The 13,636-nt window shown below is 39.4% G+C and overlaps 1 protein-coding gene across 1 annotated transcript in view; it reads right to left on the bottom strand.

The window, feature by feature from the left end:
* Positions 1-5,114: 5,114 nt before the first annotated feature.
* Positions 5,115-13,636, bottom strand: part of LOC113499973 — a 38,642-nt gene continuing 30,120 nt past the window's right edge. Inside the window, exons 12-20 of the mRNA XM_026880603.1 lie at positions 13,518-13,596; positions 12,815-12,943; positions 10,844-10,969; positions 8,539-8,647; positions 8,028-8,096; positions 7,519-7,601; positions 6,858-6,943; positions 6,101-6,213; positions 5,115-5,564 (exon numbers count right to left, since the gene is read on the bottom strand). Coding sequence (XP_026736404.1) covers positions 5,442-5,564; positions 6,101-6,213; positions 6,858-6,943; positions 7,519-7,601; positions 8,028-8,096; positions 8,539-8,647; positions 10,844-10,969; positions 12,815-12,943; positions 13,518-13,596 — 917 coding nt within the window. The 3' untranslated portion in view covers positions 5,115-5,441. The remainder of the gene's footprint in view (positions 5,565-6,100; positions 6,214-6,857; positions 6,944-7,518; positions 7,602-8,027; positions 8,097-8,538; positions 8,648-10,843; positions 10,970-12,814; positions 12,944-13,517; positions 13,597-13,636) is intronic.

Raw genomic sequence — 13,636 nt, 5'->3', positions numbered from 1 at the left:
TTTATACAAATTCGGGCCCCGAAATTCCCCCGCTCCCATTGGCCGACCAATAAGATCGCTCGCTTTTCGACCAATAAGAGCGGGGGCGGGGCCCGCGCGCGGTTTTTTCCTTAAGGTTAAGTACGACGATACTTTACCACACCGAGAGCCGTTTACTTAAAATGCTATTTTCTATTTAAAAATGAATTACAATAGTATGTTAACTATACATTTTCTGAATCCTTACTTAGCCTATAATATGAGAAAAATATTATTTTTACAATATTCCTATCTTACAAATATTCACAACTTTCATATAAACTTTAATTAATTCCGGCTCTCCTATTGGTCGCTGTTACTGGAATGTTTTCCAATAGGAGGCCGGAGTATACTAAACAAACAATAATCTAATCAGACTCTAATTTGACTTAAACTATACTTAAACCTAATCATATAACACTAATCACAAATACTGTTCATTGTTTACACTTTTTCTCTTAAACTGTTCACGCTGTCCCGCACAGTTGCCTATATAATGATAAATCATTTGTCATTCCGTTTCTGGTTTTTAAAGTAACTTTCATCCGTATAATTCTTATTTAAAAGATTCAAAAATAAAATAGCCCGAATAGTTTCGGAAACAACGGAACGGCGGAGTCCTTAATCATGAGCTGAAGATAGGCGTTGTATGTTTTAAGTAGGTATCTGCTGTTTTTTCGCTCTAATGTTTTTTATTAAAATAATTGATTAACTGCAGGGACAGCAGAGTGGCTGAGGTCACCACGCAAAACCTACTGAACGCGACGTGTCGCGGGTTGAATCCCCGCGAAGGACAAGCTTTCTGTGATCCACGAATGCTTGCCCTGAGTCTGGGTATCTTTGTGCCAGTGACTTAAAAGTTTATAATAACCAAGCGACACAAGGATTAAATTATATTAATTAATACGAGAGTCGTTTACAGACAAATACTTTTTTCTTACTAAAATCTAAAAACACCAATAATCTGTTGAACATGATAGAGCAGTTAAAAACTCGTGTTTTAACCAAAAATAAGTCATTGAATCGTCAAGTATTGATAAATATTGGCTCTAGAAAGTAAATAGACAAATATTTGCTGAGGGCAACGCTCGGTACAGGCGCAGGTAATAGTGGACGCCAGTGTTGTTCCAGTCCGGTTTGTGGGTGTACACTAATAGTGTTGGCCATTTTAATATAATTTTTCAAGTGCTGCTTATTAAGCTCACTTGAGAAGAGGATTTTTTTAATTAAATTATTTACAGAATCAATGATTTCATTACATTATCTAACTTATATTATAATCCTACTTCCTGATATTATAAACGCGAAAGTTTGTGTGTATGGATGTTTGTTCCTCTTTCACTCGAAAACCACTGAACGGATTTAGACGAAATTTAGTATATAGATAGTAGGTATACTGCACGTATAGCCGAGTGTTTGAGGTCACCACATCAAACCAACAGTGCGCCACCTGTCGCGGGTTCGATCCCCGCGTAGGACAAGCATTTGTGTGATCCACGAATGCTTGTTCTGAGTCTGGGTGTCTTTGTGCATGTGATTTGTATGTTTGTACAACCCCCGTGATACAAGGATTAAATTCCTTAATGCGGGAGTCGTTTAAAAAAAAACATTTAATTTTTATCCCGATTTTATATTGACACTAGCTTTTCGCCCGCGGCTTCGCCCGCGTCGAGGTCGGTTATATCGCGTTTCCAAGAGAACTCTTCAAAAGTCCGGAATAAAAACTATCATTAAAATCAGTTCAGTGGTTTAGACGTGAAAGCGTAACAGACAGACAGCCAGACAGAGTTACTTTCGCATTTATAATATTAGTAGGGATGGGATCGATTTAAATTTGTAGCAGGCGGGCCCGCGGGCATCTTGTAAGTTATATAAAAACAAATCTTGCCACCTAAGCTAACTACATCCAATTACCAATGAAACGTTTAAAAATAACTGTAAACGAAGTGCTTTATATTGACACTTCACAAGTTTATTATGATAGTACATCAAAACTTGTTTAGAGGCTAAATCAATGAGATTGGATCGTAAATGGTCATAAATATTAATTTGGAAAATTAATTTTATGGCGTTTTAGTTGTTAGTGCATTTTTATAAGTGTATTTTAATTATTTTTAATACTTTACCAATTAACTTTTAATACTTTTGGACTAATAGTTCAAAAGCATCATCCGCCTTTCACAATCTATACTAATATATAAAGCTGAAGAGTTTGTTTGTTTAAACGCGCTAATCTCAGGAACTACTGGTCCAAATTGAAAAAATCTTTTTATGTTGAATAGACCATTCATCGAGGAAGGCTTAAAAGGCTATAAACCATCACGCTGCGACTTATAATAGCGAGATACAATGGAAAATGTGAAAAAAACAGGGCAGGTAAAAATCATAACTTATATCTTCTAACCACGGGGACGAAGTCGCGGGCAACAGCTAGTGTCGAATAAAAGTAGCCTATGTGTGAATCCAAGTTGCAAGCCATCTCCATACCCCTCGAAATCGGTCCAGCCGTTTTTGCGGTTAACTCATAACAAAAAAACACACTCACATGCTTTCGCATTTATTACATTAGTGTTATAAGCCTTTTAAAAAAAATATTGTAACAATAGTGTTTTGACTACGATGGCTTTTTTCATAGTAATGTTTCTTGATAACGCCATCTGTTATAACTAGTTAGCAACAATTTGAGAATGTTGCAGTAGTTTCTTTATATAGTAATAGATGTCGCTGTTCCAATCGATTCTCAATAAAGCTAAGAATTTTTTTTTTTTTTTTTTTTTTATTATTATTGCTATTTTATTTTAATATTAATGTTATTTATGGACTCAGATTGTATTTTTTTTTCCTATGATATTATTGATCAATTTTTAATTATGATTATTCTGCTCATTCCTGACATTGTTAAATAATTTTGCATTGTTAAATATAATGACGAGGATGTGTAACACCGAACTATTAATCTTATAAGCGTTTTGGATGTGTCATCTGTTAGCTTGTAAGATGAAATGAAATGAAATAAATAAATAAATAAATAAATAAGAAATGGAGAGATCACTCAACTAACGCGTTTATCCCCCGGTTCAAAAAGAGGGGTGTTATGAGTTTCATGTGTTCGTCTGTCCGTCTATAGATATGGCTTTCTATCTATCTATCCGTTTGTCTGTGGCATAATAGATTTTAAAAATCGAAACACCCACGTTTTTAAATGTCCCTCCATTCAAATTTTATCAACATCGGTCCAGCCCTTTTTATAGTCGTAAATTGTATTGTCATTGGGTTTTAAGCTATGCTGAAAATTTCAGCCATCTAGCTTATCGGGAAGTGCCTCAAAATTCAGTTACAAAAAACCTACTGGATCGACAAACAAACAAACAAACAAGTGAGTGTATAAAAAACGTGGGAAAATAAACCCAAAAAAATGAGACAAAAATAAAACAATATCCTCTCGTTGTATATATAATTTATAATTTACTTAAAATATATATTCAGTACAAAAATAGATATTTTGTTTATAAATATAAGTCTATAAAAGATTTTATTTTACCCAATCTTTTATATCAATAGCAAAAATACATTTTATATCTTAAAATTAATTGTATGACTATTTATATTATATTTAAATAATATAACTTAATATTACAGAAAAATATGTTTTTCATACATTTTATTTTTCAAAAAAATCTATCTACATAATTTGATTTCTTATTTATTAATTATGACTGTATAAATTAAAACTAAATATATTTTCATTTATTGTAATTTTCCAAAGTATTTGTGGTTTTATTTCTTGATGTTTTTAAAACAAATAATTATGAAACATGTACAATTAATAATTTGACTGTTAAAAAAATTGTGCGACACTGATAAAAATGTGTTTTTAACTTTTTAATCTAAATAATTTATACATTCAAACATAATTATATTGTAAAAAAGGAAATAAAATTCTTGAAATTATTTACAATCTGGTAATTAATAGATATTGAAAATTAAAGATACAAAGTTATATAATAAAACATATTGAAAAAACCCTTATTTTTTAGTCGGTTAAAAATGTAAACAGTTGTAAATTTTAAATTTTAATAAACATTTATTTAAACTTTCTCCTTATCAGTAAAAAGCCCAGCAGTGGGACTATGAAAGGAAATTCATACTAGCATTACAATTTAAACAAAAAATTGTAATAGTAGAGTAAGGGTTAATTTTCGAAAATATATTTTAGGTTTTAAAACGGCCTGTAGAACAATCACTCAAATGTATTGAACTGACAAGTCAAAGTCACGTCACTTGTCGAAAAGGAATGTCATTCATATACATTTGAAGTTTTCTATTCATTTTGTAATTACAATGCGATGTAACATTATCTTGTCCGTCATTTCTGGCCAAAGTTTTATCGAAATCGGTTTAGTCGTTCTGAGATTCGTTAGGACGGCTTATAGATTTAAAGATTCATGTTTTATGGATACAATATATAATTGTATATCATTAAATACATACATACGAAATATTTATTTATTATATCTTAAAGCTTAAAAACCACATTTATTTGTGATATTATTCGTTGCAAGCAGTCTTATATACAAATATTACAATGTGTAATAAAAAAACGGACAAAATTGCAAAAAAGCGATTATTCTAATGAATGTTATGTTACTTTTAATATATATTTTTAACAGTTGATGATAAATTATGGTAGGAACTTTTTATGGTTTCACACCCAAAGTTTAAAAAAGACGAATATTATTACTTAGGGTCAGCTGTCTGTCCACCTGACACAAACCTGTATCTCTTGAACCGAGATATCTAACCATTTGAAATCATAGGTAATATTTTTTTCTGTATCCGCTGTAAAAAATGTAAAAATTGAAGTTAAACATCGATTATTAATTTCATATAGCAATTAGGACTGTTTTTCTTTCATTACACATTGTATACAACTTAAAATAAAATCTATTTATTATATATTTTACATTACAATCCATATTTTTTAATAACAATAATTTATTTATAAATGCAATATCATTGTAGCATTTCATTGATTAAATAACAATATTTTTTTTATTTAGATTCTCGGCAGTTCTCCAGCCAAGTACAAATATTTTTAAGTATTTTTTAACTTTACATTTTTAAGTTAAACTTCTTTACGCGCATTATGAAACAATGATGAGTGATATTTCACGATGCCCACTAAACCACTCATTAAGTCTTTTAATTAATCCATTCCTTTTATTATTTTATTTTAATTATCTTTTCTTTGCTTTCAAATTAAAACATTTTTTTTTATAAAGCCAAAGAAGTATAACTAGTCACGCGAGTACGTACTTTTTTAATATTGGCCGGCAGTTCTTTAGCCAAGTCCAATATCAGTAATAAAATTTTCTATAATTTTGAAAATTATTTTGATGTTATTTAATTCCTGTTCTTATGTACTAAGTCCTATAGAAGGGCGGTCCTCGACTGACGGTGTATGTGGAGAGAGGGATGCCCTTTGTACCGTATATACCCTCCCCGGCGTTCTCGTATTCAACGTCGTAGTAGATGCCGGTTTGATTCTGGGTTGGGGAAAATGTAATTAAAAAAATAACTGTATAAATAGTTTCTGTTTTCATAACGGGCTACAGATTTTATTTTGAAATGTATTAAGTCATATATGCTGAAGTGTTTTTGGGAAAAATGTTCCCTTATTTAATATCCCTTTTTGAAATAAATAGATTTACACAATTAGAATCCAACTAGCAGTCGTAGGTGCGTTGAATATTACTCTTGGGTATTTCTACACTCAATAAAATTGGTAGAAAACACATAAGACTATATAATCGGATGAGATGTGTTTTGACTGCACGGATAGCCGAGCACTACGACAAACCGATGCAATGCCGGGTCCGATCCCGGAGCCAAAAATTTGTGAGATTCATAAACTCATTCTGGGTGTCTTATTGCATATGATTTGAATATTTTTCAAAAAAAATAATGCTTATTTATTTTATTTAACGAAAGGCGATGTGTAATATATAATTTATGAAAAATATGATAATTTTTCCTTTTTTCGTCTCTATCATATTAATAAACAGAATAGTTGTGAACTTACATGCATACTCCTAGCCCTAGACTTGGGCCTGGGCACGAGCAGGTCAGCTCGCTCCTGGACGTGAGAAGATGCTTCCGAACTGGTCGACTCTGTTGCCATGTGGTTTGTGTAGCCTGAGGAGAGAAGGAAGGTGTTTTGAACTTTAATGTGTTAAGAATAAGGTGTATTATAGGATGGTAGGTTTATTTGATTTAAAGATTTTGATGTTGTTGTTTTTTATGTATTAAGTGTTAAAGGATATATCGAAGTAAGAGTTAGAAACAATAGCCTAGTGGTAAGGTTAGACAACCCATTCAAAGCTGGAGGTTCAAATCTCGGATCGCAGCAATGTCTTTAAGAATTAAGACACCGTTTTTTAAGTGTGTTTAGTCACGTTTGACTGCAATCATTCGCCAATCATTAGCCAAGTTCGAGATCATGTATGTCACACTTATTTTTATGTGGGTCTAGGAAACGGTGACGAGAACTAAACGCACAACTATCAGCCTAGGACAATGAATCCTGGAAGCGTTTGATGGAGACCTTTGCCCAGCTGTGGTATAGAAGGGTTGGTTCCATGATGCCTGTACTTTAAAAAAAAGTGCGTGGAGTCCCTCTGCCAGTAGTGGAATTAATATGGCAATGAATTTGAATGGCACGCATTCACTTTCACTCAATCTCTTTCTATCCCCAAGAGTGTTGAACTTTTAACCCAACGTCGTTGAAAGTCACATAGGAACTAACTTGAATTAATTCTAGATGTAATAGATAATCTTACCGTATAAGTTGTGGTGTGAGGCGGCGGTGTTGGCGCGCGAGGCCACCGTGTTGAGGGTGCCCGCGTGGTGGCCGTGCAGGCCCAGTCTGGGGGAGTGGCCAATATTACTAAAACTATAATATTTAATTACCAAATAGCGATTAAGAAGCATTTTTTTCGTTTTCCTTATCTGCTGAAGGTTTCAACAATTTTTGCCAGTCTTGTATTGATAATGTTTTGACAGTTGAGATTATTAGACTTAAGAAAATTTTGTCTAAAACTTTTCAGTGGTTTTTGTGTGAAAGAGTAAAAAATATACATCCGTACTTACAAACTTTTAATATTAGTAGGATGAAAAAGAAACGCCACGATTGTTTACCTTTTTCAGCCGACATCAAAAATGAGGTATGGTACTCAATTGGTCGGATCTTTACCTCAGAACTTCGTACTGGATGAACCGATTCTGTTAATTCTTTTCTCAATTTTCAAAAATTCATCAGGTTTGTTCAGTAATTTTTTATTTCACAAAATTGGTTCATCGAGTCCGAAGTTCAGGGATAACAAACATAAAAAATACAGACAAATTGAGATCCTGTTTGAAGTCCGTTATAAAAATTGTTTAAGATCATTGATGGCATTGTGTGAAAGACATGGAATATGAGTTAAGTAGTAGTGTAAATACCTGGGTAGTGGCACGGGCGGTAGTGTGGGGTACCCGCCGAACATGGCGGACGACGGCCGGGTCGCCATCTGAGCTGGTTCCGGCTAGAATACAGAAATTATACCAATTATTGTAGTTAAGCTACAAAAATATTATTTTTAATGCTTGGGTTAATTAAAAATTTGCTATCAGTAATCATTGTTGGCTTAGATTTTAAAATAATGTGTTTTGGTATGACTTATATGATTATGATATTACTAAATATTATGAACCCATGATTCAAAGACTTTTAATATTTATATACTTAGATGGCAAAATTATGTTTTAGAAATAAGTTTTAAGTTTTTACCTATCAAGGTTCAAATACAAAAGACGTATTTGTTTCTTATTTTAATAGGAAAAATTAACCGTCGTACTCAACTAGACTTTATTTCAAATTCTTATTAATGTATAAAATTTAATGTATCACCTCCTGTATTGTACACCTGCATTGACGAATAAAATGTTTTTATTTTTATTTATCTACTCACCGCGTAGTGGCTAGCTTGTGCCATCGCTTCAGCGATTTGCGCCCATCTCATACGCTCTTCTATGGACACCTAGAAAAATAATCAAAATCAAATCAAAATCCATTTATTCAAAATAGGCTACAAAGTAGCCCCCGTATCGCCCACCCTTCACCGCTTCCTAAGTGCTCTAGCTGTATTATTAAAATTATTAATATTGTGGTTAATTGTTGTAATGTGGCTTAACGTTACAATGGACGGGTGTGTTAGCGTGTGGTTACAGGTTTGAACCCACTCATTTTAACGTTATCCTTGTTAAGAAAAATAAAATAACAAATCGGATACAAATCTAAAATGACCCCACGGGATAAACTCGGGGTAAAACTATCCTATTTGTTAATCCGGGAAAAAAGCTGGGAGGGAATTTAGATTCCATTTGGACTTCGATAAGGAAGGAAATATTTCCAACTATATCATTGTCCAGCCAGATAATAAAGTTCATGAGGCCTAAAACCTTAAAGTATTATTATATTACCTGGTACGGCGGTTGCCCCACCGGTGGTGTTTTGATGGTATTCGCCGCCATATAGTTGAAGATTGGAGATCCCATGCCCACAGCCTTCTGCTCTCTCGACCATTTACGGCTAAGAGGAACATAAAATTTAAAATTAAAAAAGACTCCCAAAAATACTGACAGTAAAATCTAGATGTTCGGAAACTTTGATGTCACAAACTGACAGAGAAAGGTCAAAATTATAAAACACAACTTTTCAGACTATTGCTAAAAACTACATTTTGGCATCAACACTTCCATAAAAAAAGAAAAATAATTTCAGGGGATCGTAAATCGGTATATAAACTATTCCTGCCAGAAATCTTCAGTGAATTTGCATAAAAGAGTAACAAACATACTCGTAATCCATACTTTACAATATTAGTGAAATAGACAGCATTCACTACTTTTTATATATTTTTCTGTTGACTCCAATATATAAAATAAAATATCTATTTAACTCAAATTAAAACTTGGCTCCTAAACTACCATAAACCCGGTAGTATTGCGACATAAAAACATAAAACATTTATTTTTTGAAAAAATTGATCAAAATATTTCAGAACTTGGCTCCCCCCGCTACCATGCCCCCGCTAGTGTAACCTACCTCCAGGACAGCAGCGCGGCCAGTGTGAGCGCTATGACGAGCGCGGCCAGCAGGGACGCCCCCACCGCCACTCCCACCACCTCACCGTCCACCTCGCACCTGGCTCCCCCCGCTACCATGCCCCCGCTAGTGTAACCTACCTCCAGGACAGCAGCGCGGCCAGTGTGAGCGCTATGACGAGCGCGGCCAGCAGGGACGCCCCCACCGCCACTCCCACCACCTCACCGTCCACCTCGCACCTGGCTCCCCCCGCTACCATGCCCCCGCTAGTGTAACCTACCTCCAGGACAGCAGCGCGGCCAGTGTGAGCGCTATGACGAGCGCGGCCAGCAGGGACGCCCCCACCGCCACTCCCACCACCTCACCGTCCACCTCGCACCTGGCTCCCCCCGCTACCATGCCCCCGCTAGTGTAACCTACCTCCAGGACAGCAGCGCGGCCAGTGTGAGCGCTATGACGAGCGCGGCCAGCAGGGACGCCCCCACCGCCACTCCCACCACCTCACCGTCCACCTCGCACCTGGCTCCCCCCGCTACCATGCCCCCGCTAGTGTAACCTACCTCCAGGACAGCAGCGCGGCCAGTGTGAGCGCTATGACGAGCGCGGCCAGCAGGGACGCCCCCACCGCCACTCCCACCACCTCACCGTCCACCTCGCACCTGGCTCCCCCCGCTACCATGCCCCCGCTAGTGTAACCTACCTCCAGGACAGCAGCGCGGCCAGTGTGAGCGCTATGACGAGCGCGGCCAGCAGGGACGCCCCCACCGCCACTCCCACCACCTCACCGTCCACCTCGCACCTGGCTCCCCCCGCTACCATGCCCCCGCTAGTGTAACCTACCTCCAGGACAGCAGCGCGGCCAGTGTGAGCGCTATGACGAGCGCGGCCAGCAGGGACGCCCCCACCGCCACTCCCACCACCTCACCGTCCACCTCGCACCTGGCTCCCCCCGCTACCATGCCCCCGCTAGTGTAACCTACCTCCAGGACAGCAGCGCGGCCAGTGTGAGCGCTATGACGAGCGCGGCCAGCAGGGACGCCCCCACCGCCACTCCCACCACCTCACCGTCCACCTCGCACCTGGCTCCCCCCGCTACCATGCCCCCGCTAGTGTAACCTACCTCCAGGACAGCAGCGCGGCCAGTGTGAGCGCTATGACGAGCGCGGCCAGCAGGGACGCCCCCACCGCCACTCCCACCACCTCACCGTCCACCTCGCACCTGGCTCCCCCCGCTACCATGCCCCCGCTAGTGTAACCTACCTCCAGGACAGCAGCGCGGCCAGTGTGAGCGCTATGACGAGCGCGGCCAGCAGGGACGCCCCCACCGCCACTCCCACCACCTCACCGTCCACCTCGCACCTGGCTCCCCCCGCTACCATGCCCCCGCTAGTGTAACCTACCTCCAGGACAGCAGCGCGGCCAGTGTGAGCGCTATGACGAGCGCGGCCAGCAGGGACGCCCCCACCGCCACTCCCACCACCTCACCGTCCACCTCGCACCTGGCTCCCCCCGCTACCATGCCCCCGCTAGTGTAACCTACCTCCAGGACAGCAGCGCGGCCAGTGTGAGCGCTATGACGAGCGCGGCCAGCAGGGACGCCCCCACCGCCACTCCCACCACCTCACCGTCCACCTCGCACCTGGCTCCCCCCGCTACCATGCCCCCGCTAGTGTAACCTACCTCCAGGACAGCAGCGCGGCCAGTGTGAGCGCTATGACGAGCGCGGCCAGCAGGGACGCCCCCACCGCCACTCCCACCACCTCACCGTCCACCTCGCACGTCGACCCGTAGTAACCGGAAGAGCAGCTGTGGAACAAAAGTAAAGTAAATTAAATATCTTGTCATTCAACATGGCTATACTGCCAGCATTCTGTGGCAGTATAAATAGAATACATTTTACGCCGTTACATTAATAGCTGAGTGGCAAAGGCCACGCCAAACCCACTGAGCAAGACATGTCGCGAGTTCTTTCCCCGCATACGACAAGCATTTTTGTGTGTCTTTGTGCATGTGAATTGTATGTTTGTGAAATCCCCCGAGATACAAGGACTAAGTTCCATTATAATATGGGAGTCGAGACCCGCATTATGGAATTTAATGGTAATTATTGGTATAACATTACACACGGTGCAGCTCGCCATCTGTAACTTCAACTTGGCTCGACACGCTGCCGCATATCTAGATGTCTTGAGTAATAATATTAACGTGCTCGAAGCAACATCTCTTGTAACCGATGAAGCGATCAAACATTGATTTTTGTGTTTATAATGTTACATGCAATGTACGTACACCATGTTTATACAAATAAAGACTATTCTATCCGACTCCAGCATTAAGGAATTTAATCCTTGTATTGCATGGGTGTCACAAACATTCAAGTCACATGCACAAAGACACCCAGACACGCTGAATATTGAAAGAAGCATGTATGTAGGAATGTGTGAACAAGAATGGAAGTATATAAATGCATGAAGGTAAGGATGGTATGTGAGTGTCTGTATCTGTGTATCTGTGTAGGAGTGAATAACCACGTCTGCAATTTATAAATAAATTATATTAATGTAAGTGACACTCGTTCCCGCAGTCAAACCGTGTAAACGGTTTTGCGGGGTATGTAATTTAGTAATGTAATGTAATATGAGAGAAATAAAGACTTTGAATAAAAAACCTAGACTCAGAACAAGCATTCGTGGATCACACGAATGCTTGTCCTACTCGGGGATCGAACTCGCGACACGTAGGGCTCAGTGGGTTTGATCTGGTGACCTCAACCACTCGGCTATCCTTGCAGTTAAACTCTACAATTTTAAGGTATTTGTATAGAAACCGTTGGAGCTATGTTGCCCATGATCCTCAGATATGAAGGAGTGATATATAGAGAGAAAAATTAAGTTTAATATACGAGGAGCTCGTGGCAAAGCTAAAATTGTACAAATTGCTCAATCACAGGTTAAGCTAAGTTAACACGGTTGGTCCTCAGATGGGACCATCTATGTTATAACGAGTTCCTCCTGTTTCGGAAGGCACGTTAAATTGTGGGTTCCGGCTGTTATTCATACATCTTTGTCGAGTCGTTACAGGTAGTCAGAAGCTAGAAGTTCTGACCACCAGCTAACTAAGAGGTATAGGCTCGGGGGTGGAAGTGTCTAATGGCGTAATAACGAGGAAACCCGCTCCGGGTCTGTGACCGAAATCGTATCGCACCTCTCTACACCCTTAGCCTATCTCACAGATGTTGCCTCTCGCTGCCTATCGTGGCGGTATGAGGGGGGCCCATTTTTGAGCCGGCGAGTCACCGCCTGCCTATTTAATTTCATTTTTCATGTGTTGAAAGGCAGGAGCTATAGTTTCCCATAGCTTGTGAAAGAAACCATTCCATTTAACATTATTAATACCCAATAGCCCTTTTTATTTATACACATTACAATTTGCAATAGTTTTGTATCTACTTTGGATTCTTCATGTCCGTTCTCCCATAGAGCGGAGGTGAATGATCCCTAGTAGATACCCCATCACATTTTAGTTTAAAGTTCTCAACAAGGCCTCTGCACGTTGGACCTGTGTCCCCGTGCAAGCCTTTAAAAAGGACCGGGTCTCTTCTCATGAAGTGATCCCGTGACTGTAAAGAGATACAAATATGAATATCCTGACCTGCAGTAGGGCTGTCCGCCGGCGTACTTGCAGACGCCGCGCTCGCTGCAGTGCGAGGCGGCGCAGGCGCGGCAGTCCCGCCCGGCGCGCAGCGGGGCCGCGTCCAGCGTGCTGTCCGGGCACTGGCATCTGAGAGGGGATACACAAAATATTACTTATTCAAACGTTATTTTATAATCACTTTTCTTGTTTGTTTGTCGTTCCGGTTGGAGTTTTTGGTATATTTGAGGCATTTCTATCATTCATTTCATTTCTTGTCGGCTATCGCTGAAAATCAGCGCTGTGACTCTGTCTCTCTCAGGGTTGCAGCATTAAGCTGAGCGACGGCCGTATTGCGTGTTTGCGACGCATATTCTTACCTTAATGTCTCAATTTTGTACAATTCGTCCTTATGTATTTCTGGGTCACAAGCACGTAATAAAAGTTATTTTCTTTCTTTCTTTTCTTTCTATTTCTCGATAAGCTTGCAGGGTGAAATTTTTAGGGTAGCTTCAAATCGATGACAATTGAATTTAATATTATAAGAACGGCAATTAATGGAGAGAAATTGATGAACGAGAGATTTTTATTATTATTATTTTTTCGTCATTATCCTTAACTTCATTATAAGCGATATATTTAGATACCCACAGAGTCACACACATATTTTAATTTTATTCCATAAAACGCGGGCAACAGCTAGTATTGTATAAAAATTCTGTACCTGAATCCTCCCCAAGTGTTGGTGCACGTCGCTAGCTGATGACAGTCATTCAAATCTGGTGATGAACATTCATCAACGTCTGGAAAAACAGAAATCAATACTAGTATATAAAGCTGAAG

The sequence above is a fragment of the Trichoplusia ni genome, chromosome 13 (assembly GCF_003590095.1).
Source record: "Trichoplusia ni isolate ovarian cell line Hi5 chromosome 13, tn1, whole genome shotgun sequence".
NCBI classification, from domain to species: Eukaryota; Metazoa; Arthropoda; class Insecta; order Lepidoptera; family Noctuidae; genus Trichoplusia; species Trichoplusia ni.
Note: the sequence above shows the minus strand (reverse complement) of the source record. Positions and strands in the feature narration are given on the sequence as shown.